Below are 22,066 nucleotides of genomic sequence, written 5' to 3'. Positions count from 1 at the left end.
CCCACCCCCCATGCCAAATTCTTGACCTAACCCCTTCTATCCAGCCAGAGGTGTAACTTGAATTGCATGCACTTTGGATAATACTGGTGTCTTCTATGCAGCACAAGGGTCTCCTAGGCCTGGTAACGGCAGCTACCTCTGCACCCCCTATAGCTACGCCCCTGTACATGGCCCCTATAGGACATTGGGAGCCAAACCTAACTGATGGTTGGGGGACATGACAGGTCTTCAAATTAGCTGTCAAATGTGCACATATTAATACTGTACATAAACTGTGTGAGGGGATATATAGGGTCTGACTGTTCCTTCATTCCTTGCGTCGTTCCATCGTATTGTATTATTTAGTTACTGCATTTGTATTAGATGACACTATGAATAACACCAAACCGTAAAGTAGGGCAAAGGTAGGGAAACCGAGTAGAAGGATGATTAATAAATGTGAAGACATAAAAGCTACAAGGGAAGCAAACAGATGATAAACATGTGGTGGAGGCCGGAGGGAGGGTAGTAAAGGATATGTAGAGTATAAAAGGAAGGACTAGAATAAGAGTCAACATGAACCCATCAGGGAGAGAAAGAAATTGAACGGAAATTGGAGGGGTAAGTGGGGGTGGAGGATAATTATTGTTTTCTTAGGAAAAAAAATTGCAAGTAAAAAGTCAGTTTTACCCCAGAGAGCAGAAGAAGGATGGAAATGTCAGATATAAGAGTATCAGGATTTGAGAGATAATTGTTGAAGGTTTTGTTGTGGTCTCTTAGCAATGGGAGAAAGGAGAAGACATTAATCATCCAGTCAAGTCAAGTGGGGCTGTAGACATTTGTAACTTTATGTTCCTTTAGACCGACATGCTAGTGTTACTAGATACTCCCAGGGATGTACAAGATAGATGTTACTGAATGAAAGAGGAGAGTTGTGTGTGGCCTGGGAACATAGAGCAAGGTCACGTCTGAAGGAGAATGAGAGAGAAGCCAAGGAGGAAGGGGGGGGGGGGGAGCAAAGGGAAAAATAGGAAACAAGAGGGGACACATGATGGGAAGGGGATAAGAAACTCAAGGCTGAGGAATGCAGTGCAAGATGATAAATGCATGAATAACCGTGGATGATGCTGACGCATGGGTTAAGGAGAATTAACTGAGAGAACGTGGCTTCTAGGTAAGACATAAATGAGATGCAAGAGATTAAAGATGAACCTGATCAAACAAGGATTTCATTAGGAAGGTAAAGAATGGAAGAAAGTTAGCAGGTGTTTATTCTGATTTATGTGCTGGTGGAGTTCACAGTCTTATCTCCTGAGCTCAAGCACACCCATACAATGGTCAAAGTCAGACGAAATCAATAAATCCAAGGATGTTTTGGCAGCACGATGAAGCTAGAGTACCCACCTAAGAAGATAGGTGGGCAGTAGATGAGGGTGAATCATGTGGCTGAAGTGACAGAAAAAATAAAGACTAGAGGAATAGGACAAGGCACAAAGAATAAGAAAACAAGAGGGTGGCAAAGAAGCAGGAACATAGGATAAAGCGAAAAAAAGGGCAGGAAGAAAGAGTTAAGAAACAGAAGAAGGTGGAAAGGGGAGGGAAGAAGGCTGGGATTGAAAGCAGAGAAGGAGCGAAGAGGAGGGGGAAGAGGAGGGACAGGAGATTTGCTCCCTGCCTCACATTCTGACAATGCCTTGAAATATCTTACTTTTGATCAGTTTATTTCTGGGCTGAGATTCTCTCACACACATACACACAGCAGCAATGGACAGAGCTCAGAGATCTGACAATTAGGCAGCTCTCTGAACAGACAACCCTCATCATCCCCTCCCTCTCATACATCCTGATCTCTGCAGGGGGCTCTGATTCCTGCCTGGGGCTGTGTGTGATTTCATCCTGACGGGTCCATGGAGAAAGTCCAAGAGGAGAATGAGACGGAGCGATGGGAGAGACCGGAGGAGATAACGGAGAGCGAAAGGGACATCATCAAGGAGACCTGGGCACGCTTGTATACCAACTGTGAGGACGTTGGAGTCTCTATATTGATAAGGTAATGTGCGAATGCTTGACTGTATTATGTGCAGAAGGACAAGGGATCTCTCAGTGTGGTATGATCTCATACAAACACAGGACTTGGGAAATCAGTCAGTGTGACCAGAATTCACGTAGGAGAGGGAGATCCCTCCATGTGTCACCAGGACCTTCTGCCAGGGAAGAGGACCTGTGCACAGTCTGTTGGTAGCACATGCACTGAGCAAGGGGCACGCTCTGCCTGCTAGTGTCACACTCACCGCTAGGGCTTCCCCACTACATCGTTACAATTCTTTAAAAGAGCACGAAACCTATAGTCGGCAGCTTATAAAAGTGCAGCTTGCAACAATAACTACTAAGTCATTCACAATAATGTATGGGTCCATGACCGAAACCTGGAAAACAGCATGCAGATCATAAGTAATGTGCCACTGCCACCATACCTTGTGTCTTAGAGACATCCCCATAATGGAGCATGAATTTTTTTTCCTCAAGGCTTTTGCATAAATTCTTAAGGAAAAAAAATACTCCACTGGTCTTCATATAAAACCAGTAAAAGATGGACCCATAGCAGTCTATTGGTTCTATATTACTAATCAAACAACACGTTATGGAATACCACCATGGCCATAAATGGTTCTGAAAATTCTCCGAACTGGAAATATGTGAGCTAAAGTATTGATTATGGGGGCAGAGGTTTTTCTGGAGTCAGTCATCCTCCCCTTAGCCTAAAATGGCTGCTTACAGAAAACAGTAGATTGCATTTAGCTACATGGCAAATCCAGGCAACAGAGACATTTTTACATGTTTACTGTCCATAAATATTCCAGTTTTATACCTAATATCATACTTTTTGATGCCACCTACAGAATAGGGTCTCACCCCGTCAGTCATACTTCTATCTTCTTCATTGAGCAAAGCAGTCAGAGTTAAATAGAAGGGTAAAGTAGGTGAATGATTTAGGATCTGAGATTCTGATGTCACAGTATCCTGAGGGATCTAACCCTCTGACTTGTGTTTATGTTAAATTTTCTATTTTTTACTGTTCCCTGTGCTAAGCTTGGCATCGTCCAGCGCCGAAAGGAGGATTCTGGGAATGCTACTTTTGCTTACAGTCATAGGGGCGCCAAGGATGACATATTCTCTGCAAGCACATGTCTCTGAAAGAGAGAGAGAGGATGCTTGTATCCTGGATCTATCAAAGACAGAACCTACCTGAGAAGGAAGGTTCATCCAGGTTTCATCAAAAATCTTGTAGCCAGGGTAAAGAGGTCATTATGATGTAAGGTCTTCCTTTTCAGAATCCAGGTATAAGCTCGTAGGTCACTAGAATATGTAATATAACAGTTAATTAAAAGGAATCTCAGGCAGGTAGAAGGAGAAGATAAAAATGACCAAGAAAAATGGAAAAGCCTTTATTTCACATATTTGAGGGACAACAATCTAAGTTGGAGTTCTGTCAGTATCCCGAAATTTGATCGCTGTACTAAACATATCTGTCAGTGGTCCATACAGGTCCATAGTCCTATTGATAGATCGAAATAGTTATAGTGTTCAACATTGATGCAAGGCACTATCAAAAATATATCACTAGCCCCCCACCTTTCCTGTTTCTCTCAGAGCTTTGCGTCATCAGAAAACTCATTTAACAGGAAGCTGTCATTAAGTCCAGTCTACCGATCTCATGTTATAGAGCAGGAGGAGCTGAGCAGATTGACATATAGTTTTGTGGGAAAAGATTCAGTATAACTTGTAACGTATTGATTGAAATCTCTGCTCATTCTGGGCTTAGGAGTCCAGTGGGTGGTCCTACTCAGCGATTAAGAGTCATCTGTGCATGCACACATTGGGACCGCCTACTGAAACCTAAGCACAAAAAGGGAAAGAATTTGAACTTCGAAGTTACATGTTATACTGAATCCTTTTCTTCAATGCAATACATATCAATTTACTCAGCTCTTTCTGCTCTGTGCCATAATACCAGTGGATTGGCTATCATTTTCATAGTGACAGATTCTCTTTAAACTCACTATTTAGCTTCCATATCTTGATTTCCTACGTGAAGAGTTCTTTGAAGCTAAGATCTATTATGCTGTTTAGTTGGCTGCAATGCTTGCCTATAACACGGACTCTAGAAATTGAAGAACCAATCTTCTTCTCGTGTGCCTACTATCAGTTGGTCTAAGAAATACTTACAGCACTGGATACCTACCCACTATGTCTCAGTTCCACTAAGCAATGGCATATATAGAAATTGCTGATGTACCCTACCCCTATATATGGGGACACACAGGATATCTGTAATAACAGAACTAGAGATATCACTGTGCAGTGCTGTGTCATACAAAATGAACAATATGGAACTGTACCAATATGCACATAATTATTTTTTAGAGTGTGGTGTATTTTATCATATACATATCTTGTCTTGATTGTAATGAGTTAAGGTAAGGTCCAAGGAGAGTTCTCCTTGTCCTAAGTTTGGGTAGCATGATGGCTTAGTGGTTGGCACCATTGCTTTGCAGCACTGTAGTCCTTTGTAGGAATCCAACCAAGGACAACATCTGCATTAAGTTTTTTTCTGCCCATAGTTCCATGGACTTCTAGGTTCTCCAGTTTTCGCCTACACTCCAAACCATAGTATTAAGTTTGTTGGCTATCTTTGAAATTTACTTTAGTGTGCGCATCTGATATAGGAGAATTAGCTTGTGAACCCCATTGGGGACAGGAACTGATGTTAATAGTCAAAATCTTTGTGGAATGATATAAGGAACGGCAAATAAATAAATGGAGATGGGAGACCTATTTACTTGTTAGGTAGAGCAAGAGCAAGAATGCCAACTATGAGGACATTCTGGCATCCTGTAATATTCCTCCAAAAGAGATCGTAAAATCTGACCTCCCTGGTGTGACATTGTAAAATAAACACTGTTAAGGAGTTGAATCTTGTCTATCATAGACCACCCACCATTCTATAAATATCATTGAAAATGATTGTGTTTAGTATCATTTATAGATGGACATCCCTCTGATAAGATGGCTGTCTTATAGTGCAGTACATGACTGAAACCGGTACCTTCTCAGTGTTGTGTACACAGGAGAAATATCTCAGTTATTCTGCAGGTCCTTCATTCTCGCTGTTAGATTAATCCAGATTTTTATTCTATATTTATTATTCTGTATGTCTTTTTTAGCTGGTAGCACTCCAATTTACTTCGAAATTAGGTGAGGAAAAACGAAGAGAGGAAAAACATTATAGGAAATAGGTCATGTTGTCAGTTCTGATTCCATTACAACCACACGTAAAGCTCCAATCTTCTTCTGCTGGCTTCACACTGACTCCATCCTTGGTCACACAACACATACAGGGGATATCGGTACTATACCTACACCCAGGGGACAATAGTAATAAGCTAGCTTACTGCAGAGAAGAGATGCTGTCCTCCACCAAGGGCTTCACCTGCATCTTTACTGTTATGGGTGCCTACTCTATATACAGTGGTAGGAAGAGTAGATGAGCAAAGCATTTTAGGGAAGCCCCTGTAGGACGGTCATCTCCTCTCCTCCTGTCACCTGTATAATCCCCCGCATTCTCTCTACCTGTTACCTCCTCCTACTCTATTTTCTGTGAGACCCTTCTCTTCTCCTGCTCTTCTCTATCTGTCTCCTGCTGCTTCCCTGGCATCTCCTGGACCATTTGTGAATTAGCCGAGGGCGGCTGTTATAATTACATAGTTAATTAGCATCTGCTCATTAAATTGGAATTACATGCTAGCTGTGATGGGCCAGGCCCTGCCACTGTGCACACATATAATATATAATGTGTTTATATAACGTATATACTTGTGGGTATTCATGCAATTAATGAATTTCAGGCCCCTCCGGCCTTGCAAATTGTTAACTCTTTCTTTGAAAAATAAATAAAAAAGTTGTCACCCACAGAGCCAGAGGGAGGTTGTCAGATACCAATGGTGGTGTGCAGAGATGTTCAGAGACGGTGATACTTTAAATATAGACACACACAGTACGGAACAAGAATATAGTGATAAGAACGTTAGCGCACAATAGTACAGGTCGTGCACACCCGCTAATGCAGTATTAATGCATTTATCAGGGTCACAATGAAGACTACTTACATGGGTAATTAGACATGAATGGAGTAGGTGGTTAAAGCTGGTGATATCACTCACCATGAGCTGCCCACCAACTCCATTCTGAAGCAGTTGGCATGAAGAAGAGCTACAGGAAACATAGACTAGAGTAATGTTATTTTTTTAATGCTCCTTAATGTTTCTTTTATACTACTGGAGATTCAATCAGGGCACCGAACAGTGACTTGAAGTAACAGGAACCCCTAAGGCTGCAATGGAGAAAGTGATAGCTCAAGCTGGACCTATTCTTCTACATGGGTAGTGTGAACACGTGGTGGTCTCTTCTACAACATAAACAAAATGGGAATGGGTGGACTGGTCTAAAGTGCACTCTTTAAAAAAAAAAAGCCCACAACGGGTCCCATTGCTGGGGGTGGCTGAGGGCCTGTTCTTTCCTAAAAGGGTTGTCCCATGAAAGATAGTCTACAAGTTTACAAACCAGCACCTGGATCTGAATACTTTTGTAATTGCATGCAAATAAAAATTTTGTATAGCCGCTGAGCTGTTCAGTAAAAGATATCTGTATAGCATCACCTGCTGTTTGTCCTTTTCCTTATTTCTCTGTCCACCTCGCTGAGATGGACGCACATGCTCAGTTCCATCCTTCACTTGCCACCAGCCGTACCTACTATTAGAAGCTGGGACAGTTACAGGAAGAGAGCTGCAGTAGAAAGGATATGCACCCTTTTGCTGTAATAGGGAAAGAGCTGCAGCAGAAAGGACCCCCCCCCTCCCCCCCAGCTGTTATAGGGAAACAGCTGCAGCCAAAAGGAAATTCCTGGGCTGTCAGCTTGAAATAAATCTAGCAGAGCTGTAGGAGGAAAGTATGGGGAGATCACTGGATCCATGTGAGGTACAGGGCTGTTAGAAAGAGATTATCATTCTAGTACTATATGATCGGTGATTTTCCTTTTTTACATTATTCTTTGGTAACCTCTTTAAAGGTGTTATGCTAGCCAATGGTATCCTCTTTTTCATGTTTGGTAAGAGAAAAGTGGCTGCTGAGAATGAGGAAGCAGAAAACAGGACAAACATAAAGCAAAAATAATGTTAAAGGGGTTCTCCAGGCTTTTAATATTGATGACCTATCCTCAGGATAGTTCATCAATATTAAATCAGCAGGGGGTCCGACACCCCCGCCGATCAGCTGTTTGAAGAGGAGGCGCGCGCCGTGCCAGCGCTGCCTCCTCTTCACTGTGTACCTTCTCGCCGTTGCCTCTACAGCGGTGATCAGGTGTAATTACACCCAAGCCGTCCCATTCATTTCAATAGGACGGATCGCTCCTATACAAGTGTATGGGAATGATCCGTCCCATTGAAATAAATGGGACGGCTTGGGTGTAATTACACCTGCTCACCGCTGCAGAGGCAACGGCGAGAAGGTACACAAAAAAGAGGAGGCAGCGCTGGCACGGCGCGCGCCTCCTCTTCAAACAACTGATCGGCGGGGGTGTCGGGTGTCGGAACCCCGCCGATCTGATATTAATGGCCTATCCTGAGGATAGGTCAACAATATTAAAAGCCCGGAGAACCCCTTTAAAGGGGTTTTCTGTGTTATGCAACAATGTGGCCAAAGGCTACCATAACAAAACAACTAATGCTTACTTGTTTGATCCCCCGCCACTTTGAGCACTGCCGCTCCCATGCCTCCCTCCGGTCTCTGTTTACTTGGCTGAAGCAATGATATGCTGTATACGCAGGTGACGGCTGCAGCCAATCACTGGCTTCAAAGGTCTCAGGCCATACAGTGCTAACGCCAGTGTTTTGCTACAGCAGTTTCATGTGCATATGGGAACAACACTGCTGAAGTCAAGTAAACCAGGCCTTGTTCATCCTTCTGTGATTTGGTCAGTGATTTCTGTCATTGCAAGCCAAAACCAATGTGGGGGTGAAAAAGGCAGAACAGGTGCAGATCTTTCCATTACACCTTGTGTAGGTTCCACTTCTGTTTTTGGCTCACAATCACGGATAAAAACCACTGATCAAATCACTGATCAAATCACTGAAGTGTAAACTAGGCCTAAGACTAGAGCAGGCATGGCCAACCTGCGGTTCTCCAGCTGTTGTAAAACTACAACCCCCACCATGGCCTGCTGTAGGTAGTCTGGGCATGCTGGGAGTTGTACTTTTGCAACAGCTGGAGAGCCTCAGGCTGGCCATCTCTGGACTAGAGTAAGACATACGAGCAATGGCTAAGTATAGGGTTTTCATTGTCATCGCAGTCCTTGCCTTTAGCCACATTTTTGGATAACTTGGGATAATCCTGTAAGCAAATAATGAAGGGTTCTCCTTTAAACTGGCCTTAGGCATTATGTTTGTTGTCCAATCCTAAGCAACTCAGATCCAACAGAATGTATTTTTTTTCCAACCAATTTTTTTTGGGGGGAAACCTTGAGATAACTGGAGACAGAAATATTTAGAAGCCCCTTCTCCATGGTTGGTGGAGATTTTAAGCCACATCCATTTATTTCCTCTAAACCATGCCAACTTTCCTTTAAGCAAAGCCCCTTTGTCTGGCAAGGTGCACAAAATATCTAAAACACCTAATAAATCTGGCACAAGGCATGGAGACCAGCTTTTTGGGTGCAAATTGAGACAGAATTTGAGTGCATTTCGCTTAGTAAATATGCTCTACTGTGTTATGCCTAGTGCCGGGCCCAAGAGGACACAGAGATTTACGGAATCATGAATCCTTTGTCATGCACCTCCCCCTCAGGTCCTATTAAATCTTTGCACTATCCTGTTAAAGCCTTGCTTCACATGTTTTGTACTGGTTGAATACATTTTTTTTTAGAATTTTAACCCCTTAGTGACCAAGCCTGTGTGGGCCTTAATGACCAAGCCAGATTTTGGAAATCTGACATGTGTCACTTTAGCAGAGAATAACTTCGTAAAGTTTTTGCTCATCAAAGTAATTCTGACATTGTTTTCTTATCATATATTTTACTTTACTTAGGTGGTAAAATTTTACCGATAAAATCTGCGTATCTTTTTATTAGAAAACTAAAAAATCTATGACATTTTTTTAAAAATTGCCATATTTTCCTATTTTCACTGCAATATTTCACATACATACATAAATACTATTCAATATTTTTATCAGAAATATATTTCCACATCTTTACTTTATTTTGGCTGCACTTACAAAAAACTTTTCCTTTTTTATTTTTTATTTAGGAGACTTACCATTTTAACATAAATTTTAAATTTTTGGAAGTACATTTTTTTTCCTGCAACAAGCCAAGTTTGCAGAGGCTTATAAGTGTCAGAATAATAGAACCCCCCCAAAAGTGACCCCATTTTGCAAACTAGACCCCTTAATGTATTTATCTTTGGGTGCAATGAGTTTTTTGACCCCCTAGTCTTTTAAATAAATTAATGCTAATCAGGTGAAAAAAATAAAAATTTTCATTTTTTACACAAAAGTATCAATTTAAATACTTTTTTATTCTACAGAGCAAATGAAAATGAAGAAGTACACCCCAAAATGTATCACCCCATTTCTCCTGTCTTCATAAATACCCCCATTGTGGCCCAAATCTTAAGTCTTGACACACGGCAGGGCCCAAACATAAAGGAGCACCCAGGTGCTTTCAGAACACAAAATTTGCTTGAAAATGCTTTAGGCCCCATTGCACACTTGTAATTGTGTCGAGCTGCCAAAACAATAGAAAACCCCCATAAATGACCCCATTTTGAAAACTAGACCCCCTAAGGTATTCATCTAGGGGTGCAGTGAGCTTTTAGACCCCCTAGTTTTTTGTAGAAATTAATGCTAAGCAGGCAAAAAGATATATAGATATTTTTTTAATTTTTTACACAAAAGTGTCAATTTAAAGGGAACCTGTCACCGGGATTTTGGGTATAGAGCTGAGGACATGGGTTGCTAGATGGCCGCTAGCACATCTGCAATACCCAGTCCCCATTGCTCTGTGTGCTTTTATTGTGTCAAAAAAACGATTTGATACATATGCAAATTAACATAATAGAGTCATATCTTGCTTGTGTGACCAGAGAAGAGTCATATTTTCAAGCTCTGACTCCTCTCAGGTTAATTTGCATATGTATCAAATAGTATATTTTAAACAATAAAAGCACACAGAGCTATGGGGACTGGGTATTGCAGATGTGCTAGCGGCCATCTAGCAACCCATGTCCTCAGCTCTATACACAAAATCCAGGTGACAGGTTCACTTTAAAGACAGTTTTTTTTTCTACAGAGCACATGAAAATGAAGAAGTACACCCCAAAATGTATCACCCATTTCTCCTGTCTTCAGAAATACCCCCATTGTGACCCTAATCTTATGTCTTGACACACGGCAGGGCCCAAGCATAAAGAAGCACCCAGTGGCTTTCAGAACACAAAATTTGCTTGAAAATGCTTTAGGCCCCATTGCACACTTGTAATGGTGTTGAGCTGCCAAAACAATAGAAAACCCCCATAAATTACCACATTTTGAAAACTAGACCCCTAAGGCATTCATCTACGGGTGCAGTGAGCTTTTAGACCCCCTAGTTTTTTGTAGAAATGAATGCTAAGCAGGCAAAAAATAATAATAAATATATTTCATTTTTTACACAAAAGTGTCAATTTAAAGACAGTTTTTTTTTCTACAGAGCACATGAAAATGAAGTACACCCCAAAATGTATCACCCCATTTCTCCTGTCTTCAGAAATACCCCCATTGTGGCCCTAATCTTTTGTCTTGACACACGTCAGGGCCCAAACATAAAGGAGCACCTGGGGCCTTTCGGATAATAAACGGAAAATGGTTCAGGCCCCATTGCACACATGTAATGGCGTTGAGCTACAAAATGATAGAAAACCCTTATAAATGACCCATTTTAAAAACTAGATCCCTTAAAGCATGCATCTAGTGGTGTAGTGAGCATGCGGAGTGCAAAATTATTATAGGATGAAATAATGAGTATATATGGTTTTATTCAAATTGTTAATAACATTTTCACAGGAAATTGGAGATTTATTTTTTTTACATGGGTAACCCTGTTACTTTCTTAGAAATCCGCCACACGGAGCAAAATGTTTCCAACTACGTCGGAAATTCCCGTTTGTTCACAAGAACACCGATAGGACTGTAATGACAAGCTGGCATTCAAGGACAGTGACTGGTCGTACAACGTATTTTTAGCCCCATCAATCCCTGTACAAGAGACGAACGTGCTAAGTGACGGGGTGCACCATAACAGGCCCCTGCCAGGCAAGGTAGAAACCGCTATGCACACAATCAAGCAGTCACCTACAGAAGATATAAAAGGAGAGTGTCCAGAGCCGTCTGTAGGAACAGTAATGGATCACTAATTCCCCAAATCATGTCAATATTTCTAGACGTGCTGTGGGGTGTCCACAAAAGAGAAATTCTTAATAAAGCCCTTAGCGTACTGGTGAGGAACAACTCAATCATTAGAGATCCTCCAAAATAAAAAAATATCATGCCAATATCATGATACAGTAATCTGAATGGAATTAACAGCTTTGTGTGGCGGGACATAATCATAAAAAATGAAATCAGGAAAATTAAGAAAACAAATCAGAAAAGGTCAAATTTGTTTCAATGTCTGAAAAAACTAATTAGCTCCACAACCCATCCCAAAAGGATCCCTCCCTCCCTGGAAAGCCCCCAACTTCAACAGAAAAAGAGAATAAATTGACTTCCTGAAAAGCCCCCCCTCCCACCCTTTTTGGTATTAAATCAAATTAATAATTAGCAACCGTTTGATACGACTCAAAACAGGTAATTGCAGAGGCCTGGTTGTGATGGGCAACTGGGGCAGTAAATTCGGGTGTCGCTCCTCCTTCTGTGTTTGCTCCACACTGCTATCGTTTCTGAGGATATGTCTTGCTGGTAGTGGCAGAGACGGGTTGAGGGAAGTGGCGTTCTGAAAGCCTTCGAAAGTCCTCAGATTCAAAGGCTTGCCCAGGTGCGGGGGACTCAAACAGGAGACTCTCAACCACCTTCTCCTGGAACTCAAGGAAAATTAGGGTTCCTTGGGACTTTTTAAATAAAACTAAACTATTATAGGTAGCAATCTGAATGAGGTAGATTGCTACCTTTTTTTATCAGGCCCTGTTTTTTCGCTTCACCTGGTAGGGTTGAAGCGCCTGGTCCGAGAGGTCTACACCTCCCATAAATTTATTGTAGTCTGTCACACAGACCGGTTTGTGTTTGTCCGCAGTAGCCCCCCTCTCTCTAACTGCCACTGTGGTGTCTGCGTGCATGGTGGTCGGCATGTAGACATCCTTCCTGTCCTTCCACTTCACTGCAAGCAGCTGGTCACTTGCAAGGGGGAAGGATGCTCCTTTCTCCAAACGCTTGGACACCAGCGGTTGTGGGTATCCCACTCTGTTTTTGCGGACTGTCCCACAAGCCCCTGTGTTTGCAGCATGGAGGGATTTAAAAGGAGTATACTAGTGTAAAAATTATCCGTGTAGACGTGGTACTCTTTGTGTAGGAATGGCGCCAATAGATCCCACATAATTTTTCCCGATGTCCCAATATTTTTGGGGAAGCCTGGGGGGTTAAGTTGGGAGTCTCTGCCCTCATAAGCAGACAGACCGCAGGTGTAACCGGTTGTGCTCTCACACACCTTGTATAATTTTACCCCATATCTGGCACGCTTGGAGGGAATAAACTGACGGAAGGAATGGCAACCTTTAAAACTAAAAAGGGATTCATTGACAGATAGATTTTTTTCAGGGGTATATAATTTTAAGAATATATCTGTAAGGAGGGAAATAAACGGTCTTCATTTATTTAGGCGGTCGTAGGCTGGGTCAGTTCTGGGAGGGACTTGGGAATTGTCCGAAAAATGCATAAACCGCATTAGGATTTCATAGCGGTTTCGGGACATAACTGCTACAAATACAGGGGTTGAGTGGACAGTACAGATTAGTTTGCTGCACAATTAACTCAAGGACTTTATCATCCACAAATTAATAAATAAAAATCATAAGGGGCAAAATTGGTGACGTCCACATTAATTTGGGGAGTGGATAAAAATTGGGGTACTTGGGGGGGAAAATGAAGTGGCAGAAACCCACATAGTAGAAGGGACGATACTGCTGGGTTAAGAATAAGATGAGGTGGTGACTTCTACCACCATAGGGCTATGGTGTCTGGGGAAGGAAGCGGAACTAGTCCCCGCTATCTGAAAATATTTCCGCCTCTGAAGCGGTGTCAGACTCAGAGTGGTCAGAGCAGAGATATTCATATGCCTGCTCTGCACTGAACAATCTCTGTGTACACAGGATCCCTAATGAAAATAATTGACCGTCACTAATAGACGTCTAATAACGGACGCCTAATGATGTACACCCACTGACGGACACCCACTGACAGACACCCACTGACTGCCGGAGCCGATCGGGGCATCATTATTACTCTGGTGCAGGGGCGGCGGCAGCCGGCCTACAGTGTGCGCATGTGCATGTGCCGGCCGCTGCCGCCATCTTTCTTGTGGGCAGGGGGGGGGGGGGGGTGGGGGGTAAGGATCGGGACCCAGCTTTCCCTTATGGGGAAGCTGGGGGACCCGATCGCTGCACCGGAGGCTTTCTCCCTCCTCTCTTACATGAAAGTTTACAGTGTATCACGGCGATCACACTTGTCAGGGTCTCTGATCACTGCCCGAGCCCTCAGGTAGCTGCGGCATGGAGCTCCAGCGCTTAATTTAAGCTCTAACTTGGGCTGAAGTGCCTTCGTAAAAAGGCGGCGCTCCAGCCCAAGGACCCTTAGTGACCGTTGTAAAAACACGTATGGGTGGTCACTAAGGGTTCCTCTAGGAAGTGGTTACAAGTTTGCCAGTTTAGTGCAGAGCAGTGTCTGCCTGAGGAAATTATCCTCGAGGCCCAACCCCTATGTCATCAATACATTTTAATTGATTTTGAATCAAAGAAATAGACCCTAGTGGCAAGTGATTGATTCCAAAGGCAACACATTTTTTTTTCTGGATATTTGGGGCCCACTATAGTATTAGAGACTGGGCCCACCAGAGGATCCTCTGGTACTGTGGTAGGCTAGTCTGACGCTGGTCCAGAATACAAGAGACTTCTCTCACATGAAGGGACTGACATTTTAAGAGAGTCTATCACCTCATAAATCAGTTTTAAGTAACCTTACTACCATTTAGGGTAGAGGCCCTAAAATTTTTTTACCTTTCTTGTGAAAATCCAGTCCTCTAATACTTATTTTTATTGTCATAAGATTTTTTCAGCAATGGGCTGTATTATACTAACAGAATATCTAACAGATTTTATGACCAGTCATTGGTCAGATGGCCTATTACACACACAGATCTTTTGTTATACACACAAACTATTGGTCTGATTGGACAGATATTAGTCAGATAATCTGTTGGTGTAATACACCCTTAAGTCCAACTGGACCTACCTCAAGATTGCAGAGCTAGTAAAGATGACTCAAGGGACACCAGGTGCACCAACAGGACGGCCCAGCCCATGTGGCAACCAGAATCTTATTTGCATGAAAATAAAAATAAAAGTTTCTCAGGATTAGAGAAACAGATTTTCACAAGAAACGTATAGTTATGCTTAGGGATATCTACCCTACGTGGTGTATGCTTACCGTATTTTTCGCTTTATAAGACGCACCTGAGGAGGAAAATAAGAAAAAAGATATTTTGAACCAAAAGGTATTCTTTTGGTGGGTTTTGATTTAATGGTGGTCTGTAGATGACACTGTTATGTGGGATCTGTGGATGATACTGTTATGTGGGATCTGTGGATGATACTGTTATAGGGGATCTGTGGATGAAACACTGTTATGGGGATCTGTGGATGACACACTGTTATGGGGGGATCTGTGGATGATGCACTGTTATGGGGAATCTGTGGATGACGCACTGTTATGGGGGACCTGTGGATGACATTCTTATTGGGGATCTGTGGATGACACACTGTTATGGGGGGATGTGTGGATGACATACTGTTATGGGAGAATCCGTGGATGACACTATTATAGGGAATCTGTGGATGCTGCTGTTATGTGATTATAACCCCCATCATCCTAAAGAATACACTGAGGTACTGTAGATTGGTGTATTCTTAAGGATAAGGGGAGTTATGGTCACATTAATTATGAACACTGTCCAGGGACTGTACCTACATTACCGTAGCTTACGGTAACTGATATGACTACTGTACCGTACCTACTGCAGTATATGGGTGGATTCCTATGGATGAGGGGGTTATAGTCATATTTAAAATAAACACTGTCCAGGGACTGTTTTATAATTGGCATGTGTCTATATTAAATATGACTATAACCCCCCTCATCCATAGGAATCCACCGATATACTGTAGTACATGGGTGCATTCCTATGGATGAGGGTGATTATAGTCATATTTAATATAGACACATGCCAATTAGAGAACAGTGTTTATTTTAAATTTCACTATAACCCCCCACATGCATAGGAATCCACCCATATACTGCAGTATATGGGTGGATTCCTATGGATGAGGGGGATTATAGTCATATTTAATATAGACACATGCCAGTTAGAGAACAGTGTTTATTTTAAAGGGAACCTGTCACCAGTTTTAATGTGTCCTAACTAAGGGCAACATAAATAAGTAACCGATTCTCTTAGCAAAATGCTGGGTCACTTTCTTTAATTGACCCAGTCAATCTGCCAACATCTTGTATTGAAAAGCTCCAGCTGATAATGATGAGTCCTGAATATTCATGAGCTCCTGACTCTCCCCGCCCACCTGCTGCTGGATGACAGTAATTTTCCATATGAATCAGCAGCAGGTGGGCAGGGGAGTGGCTATAGCTATGAATTAAATATACGCTGGACTCAATAACATCACGCTGGACTCAAATCAGCTCATTAGCATGCGGCATCTTTGTGTGTATATTATGAGGTAACCATCTGTCACACCAGTAAGTGAATACATCTAAGGCACTTTTTAGCAGTTAATTATTGTATATAATTAGTTAGATTATAATCAAATAGCCACATGACAGGTTCCCTTTAAATATGACTATAACCCCCCAAATGCATAGGAATCCACCCTTATACTGCAGTACATGGGTGGATTCCTATGGACGAGGGGGTTTATAGTCGTTTTAATATAGACATTTAGGGAGCTGATTGATGGAGGGGGAGGTGGGGGTGGGGAGCAGGACGAGCTCCCCACCAATCAGTTGGATGCCGGAAGCACAGAGGAGAAGGGGATCCTCCTGCTGCGCTGTGGTGAGTGAAGGACGGTGCGGGCAGTACAGCGCATACAGTGAAGCCATCAGCCCGCCCAACGATAGTATAGATGGAAGTGCGGGCTGCCGGCATCATTCAGCATTTAGTGAAGCCGCCCGTCAGGTGCTGCTTTTTGCTGCGATGTATGCGCGGGCTGGAGGCTTCACTGAAGGCTAAGTGCTGCCAGCCTGCGCTACTGTAACTCCCGCTCACCCACACTAAGACCCGCCCGCCCACAGTTTAATGGCAGCTCAGGAGCCGTCAGTGAGAGTTCCTGAGCTGCTGCAGTCTGCCCATTTGGGGTCACATTTTGTTTATAAGACGCACTGACTTTTCCCCTCCACTTTGGAGGGGAAAAAATGCGTCTTATAAAGTGAAAAATACGGTACTTTGAAACTGATTTTGGAGGTGGCAGACTCCCTTTAATTTTCTCCTTTCATCATGATCAGTTTTGGAAGGCCCTCCTGATCTTCTCAAATCTTGTGTTGCCATACTTTGCGCACTTACTGATAAAGGTCTTAACATTTCTCCATGATAAATCACTTCTTTTTTTAAAAACAATTCTAGATTTTATAGCCTCACCTGATAATCATTTTTGTGTGTCAACAATTTTCTAGTGGAACATTTTCCCATTTTCAGGAGGACACAACCAAGATAATTTCAAGGCGATCTTTCAAGTTTACCATAGATGACTATAGGTAACACTCCAAATGATTATACAATCAATCCCAATATAATCCTTTTGTCTAACAACAATCACCCACTGGTGGACAACCGCACAACCAATGTGCAGACCATTATGATGATAGAGAACAAATAGGCGTAGTGCTTTTTCACCCTAATACCCATTTCATGACTCTTGGGCCATTTCCTCACTCCCTTGTTTGCAAACAATCTAGTTGGAGATTGAAGTCCTACTCAAGTTCTCATCACCCAAGAGCAAAGGGCATGGGGCCAGCCAGGGCTACGTCCACTCTTTCTGCCCTACGGCCTTGCACATGGTCTATTGCAAAGGTATATTTCCCAAGAGTTCAAAATATTTCCATGGACAAAATTGTTCTCACCATTGGAAATAATACTTTGTGTATCCCGGCAAAAATTCCACTCTCACAAAAATCTGAGTAGGGCAAATAAGTAAGTGCATGGCCTAGCTTAACTATGAGGATAATTAGAATAATATTATTTGATTTTGCATTTATTCTAATTACTGTTCGGAGATGATGAATTGACTTTAACGTTTACACTGTTCCATTGAATATGGGAAATGGTCTGAAATGTTATACCTTGTCCTACAAACTAAAAACCTAAAAGCATTTGGAGATTTATTTTTTTATACCTACTGAACATATTGATGTTTAGTTTTACTATGTTTTAGGATGTCTATAAATGTTGAATATAGTAGTATGTTGGAATGTAGTCCAGTCTGAGGGCACCATGTTATAGAGCAGAAAGAGCTTTATAGGAAAATACTCAATATAACTTGTATTTTATTCATTTAAACATCTGTCCAGGGGGTGACCCTATTTAGTGGTTGTATGAACCCTCATACAAGGAAGACTGTCAATCACTAAGTAGGACCGCCCACTGGACTATTAACCCTGGAAAGAGCAGAGGTGTAAATGACTAAAATACACTAAATATTTTCCCACAAAATGATATACCAATCTGCTCAGTTTCTCCTGCTCTGTAACGTTCTGCTCACAGATTGGAGCATTTTCAACGTGACAGGTCCCCTTCAAGACTATGTTGACCCAGGTGGATTCTCCAGTCTGGAGTAGTCACATAAAAAATATTCCCACCCAGAGGCCATTTGGAAACAGCTTTAATGTTGCTTTGTCTCCTGGCTCAGTGACAATAGACATTGGGATCTTGAAAGGTTGAACTTTATGGACTCCCTAGACTTGATTTGCTGGAAGATGTTCTGTTTGGATAGCAAACTGATTCCATGTGTCCTCCAACCCTTACAAAAACAGACAGAATATTCTATTTTTAACTAAGACATATACATGGACTTTCAGTTAGGTTAGTAAAGAAGTTGACTGTATGACATCCATAGGCCAGCAGGAGGTTCCCTCATGAGACAAACCCTTTAAAGAGAGTCTGTCACCAGAAAATTCACTCATAAACTAGGCACAATGCCTTGTAGGGCTAGCTCAGCTGAATGTAATGATAGTTTTCACTAAGCGATCCGAAAAGGTACTTTTAATCCATATGCAAATGAGCAGTTAAGTGCACCGAGGGTGGACCCAAGTCACTCTGTGCACTCATGCTCCTCCTGCTTCCTCTGCCAGCCCCTCCCTCTCCTTTCTGATCGAAAGGGCCAAGTTCCTGCATAGTCTATGAATTTCCTGGTGACAGACTCCCATTTAATCCATATGGCATTTTTTTTGCTGTCACATTCCTCTTGCTATAGACCAGATATCACCCTAAGAATATCATAGTTGGATGATCACTAGGCATAAATTGGCTTGGTACGATCTACAATGTCTGGACTTGTGATCTGTTTATAAAAAATAATAATAAAAAATGTACACGTACAAAGAGCAGCAAATTTTTTTTTATATGATGCATTAGGAGATCAGTTATTCCTTTGCTGGTGACTGAAGAAGACTTCTGTTAGCCACAAATGTTTGACATATAAGAATAGTTTCAATTGTCTTGATTACCTGATTACCAGTCACTTGTATGCAGGGATTTTTACATAAAACAATATTCTACATTTTTCAAACCAGCACCTGGATCTGAATATTTTTTTAATTGCATTTAACTAAAAATTTAGTATAGCAGTTGAGTTATCTGTTTAGCGCCACCTGCTGTTTGCCCTTTATCTAATTTCTCTGTCCTGCTCACTGGGATGGAAGCACATGCTCAGTTCCCTCCTTCAACTGCCACCAGCTGCAGCAGAAAAGACACGCCCCCTGAGAAAGTGCACGCCCCTAAGTTGCCAGTCTGAAATAAATCTAGCAGAGCAATAGGAGTAATGAATGAGGAGATCTCTGGACCAATGTGAGGTGCAGGGCTGGCTCTAGCTTTGTTAAAAAAGAGACTTTCATGAAACATATGATATTGGATTTTTATTTTTAACGATAATCATGGGATAATGCTCTTTAAGTGTTTTATTAAATTAGAGAGCTTTGGCAGGGTGCTAAAAGGCCTTCAGGAGGCCAGTCATATATGGAGCCTTTCTAGAAGTACTCCATAGCATGGAGACCATAGAAGTGAATGGAGGGTGGCCGCTCTTGCTGGTGCACCCTCGTTCACTTTGGGGGGCCCCCTCCTAGAGATAGGGTGTTGAAGAAGAGAAAAAAAGAGGGAGATTATACGCAGTAAAAAGGGAAGGAGGAAAAATATTCTCTGGAGCGCCAAGAGGACTATTTAGAAGTGAAGGAATGTTAGGGGTGGGATGTAGGTGGTTTGGTGGGTATTCACCGAGGCAGTACCCTAAAGCAGTGTACGTCAGTGCACTGCAAGATAATATGGAGATAAAATTTAAAAAAGTGCTGGGGGGCTTGCCCAAGGATAGTGGACCGGGGAGGATTGTGGGCAGTAGCACAGGGGCGCCCCTGTGCTACTGCCCACTATCCTCCCCAGTCCACTATCCTTGGGCAAGCCCCCCAGCACTTTTTTAAATTTTATCTCCATATCCTAGAGATAGGTGCAGGTCCCAGAGGTGGAACTCCCACCTATTGGCCACTGGTGGCACATCCTAGCGATATGCCACAAAAGTTTGAGGATGTGTCCACAACTACATTTGATCCTTCATTTCAGGAAAAAAACACAATGGACCCATTATAAGTCAATGGAAGCCACAACGCTCATGTGAACAGTGCCTAAAGCCACTCATACACATTAAAGAACTGTCAGCCAATTGATTATTTGGCCAACAGCAATCTCTCCAGACTCCCTCCTGGCTCCTCCATACACATACACATTTGCTTGGCCGAAAATGTATGTGTATTCTATGGAGAGACACTTCAGGCAGCAAACTATCTTCTGGGAGAAAGAAATTATTGGGCAAAAATATGAATTTGTCCGATCCTTGTCTCACCCATCATCATCATCTGTAGGGTGAGAGTCGGGCGCTTCCTTCACACTTTGGAGTGTTGGCCGAACCCACCATTGTCGGTCATGGTCATAGCTTAAGTCATAATTATTTGACTCAAAAATACAGTACTAGCGGATCCCCATACATACTTCCCCAGGGGCCAACAACTAATTGTCATCTGACAACATAATTGTATAGTCACTTTACTATTGTAAATTGTGGGTCTACTTTGGAGCAAACCTTTCACCCACTATACAGTGATTTGATTATACGAAAAACAGATGGTCCAGCATCCACACACGGCCGAAACTTTGCCACATGTGTCGTGGCAGTGGCAGCCACAGAAGCAAAACCATCAGTTCACACCTAAGGCTATGTTCACATCTGTGTCGTAGGCTTTATTAGGGGCCTCCATGGCAGATTCAGTAAAAAAATTAAAATATTGGATAAAATAGTCCTGCATATGAAGTGGAGCAGTGTGATTGTATACATTTACCGATCCAGTTCCTAAAAAAGGTTAATACTTTGTTAAGACCATCTGATCACTTCTAACAAATGTTTACATTCGGCAAATTTAAAGGGGTTTTCTATCCTATTAGCATATAAAGGAGGAACCCACTGTTTCTTAGGAACTCCAGCAATTCTATAGAAAATGTATGGCCTACAGAGGCCTCCAGGACTTGTAGCATTCAAGGTTATGTTCATGAGACAGCTTCTTCAAAATCTCTTTCTAACTAACTCTGTAAACACTTTGGGGGAGATTTATCAAACTGGTGTAAAGTAGAACTGGCTTAGTTGCCCATAGCAACCAATTATATTCCACCTTTTATTTTTCACAGCTCCTTTGGAAAATGAAGGTAGAACCTGTTTTGCTTTAGTTTTGTTGCACAGATGAGTAACCTTGTATTTGCTTGTTTCCAGTTACTACACTTCAGGGCACTGTGGGAGCTTAGATGTGTTTCTGTACCTGCATTATTATAGCATTTTATTAAAAGAAAATCCATCTTTTATGACCGGACAAATTTCCACAGATTAAAGCTGGACATATTTTGTATCATTAAAATTATCTATATATATTTACCCAAAGACCAGCTTCTATGTTGCCTGTCTGACCGCATACTGGAGATAAATTGCTATACGTTTCCAATATATACTCATCTATGGTCAATTACATAGCTTGTATAACAAGATCAGAATATGTAAGTATAGTTGTGATTACAGCCTGAACCTTATGTTTGGGCAGTACACAATTTTTTTTTGTAGCTGGGAGAATAACTATGTCCAACTTCATGATGGACATAACTGTGTGCATTAAAAATTACGTTTCAAGTCCTGTGAATGGACTGTAGGATGAGTAAAACTGTAAAGTAAATAACTAGTAAATAACTAGTCTCGTAACTAGAAGCTCCTTGCAAAATCTCTACTCTCTACCTACAATGTATGTTCTTTTATGGCAGAAGGCCTTTTGGATCCTTGCAGACACCAAGGCCGAGGTGTGACTGCCTCCCCTATGTCTTTGTCCTGCTTGTGGCTCTTCTCCTTGCCCACCACTTCAGAATAGAGTGGACGGGTCATTTCTGAGTCCATTCACTAGACTGTGCCAATGTCTAACTAAAGTACAG

The 22,066-nt window shown here is 42.1% G+C and overlaps 1 protein-coding gene across 1 annotated transcript in view; it reads left to right on the top strand.

The window, feature by feature from the left end:
* The first annotated feature begins 518 nt into the window (after positions 1-518).
* Positions 519-22,066, top strand: part of CYGB (cytoglobin) — a 28,148-nt gene continuing 6,600 nt past the window's right edge. Inside the window, exons 1-2 of the mRNA XM_044296989.1 lie at positions 519-600; positions 1,836-2,029. Of these exons, the coding sequence (XP_044152924.1) occupies positions 1,887-2,029 (143 nt within the window). The 5' untranslated portion in view covers positions 519-600; positions 1,836-1,886. The remainder of the gene's footprint in view (positions 601-1,835; positions 2,030-22,066) is intronic.

Source organism: Bufo gargarizans, chromosome 6 (genome assembly GCF_014858855.1).
Source record: "Bufo gargarizans isolate SCDJY-AF-19 chromosome 6, ASM1485885v1, whole genome shotgun sequence".
NCBI lineage: Eukaryota > Metazoa > Chordata > Amphibia > Anura > Bufonidae > Bufo > Bufo gargarizans.
The sequence above is the reverse complement of the archived record's forward strand: the minus strand, read 5'-3'. Positions and strand labels throughout refer to the sequence as shown.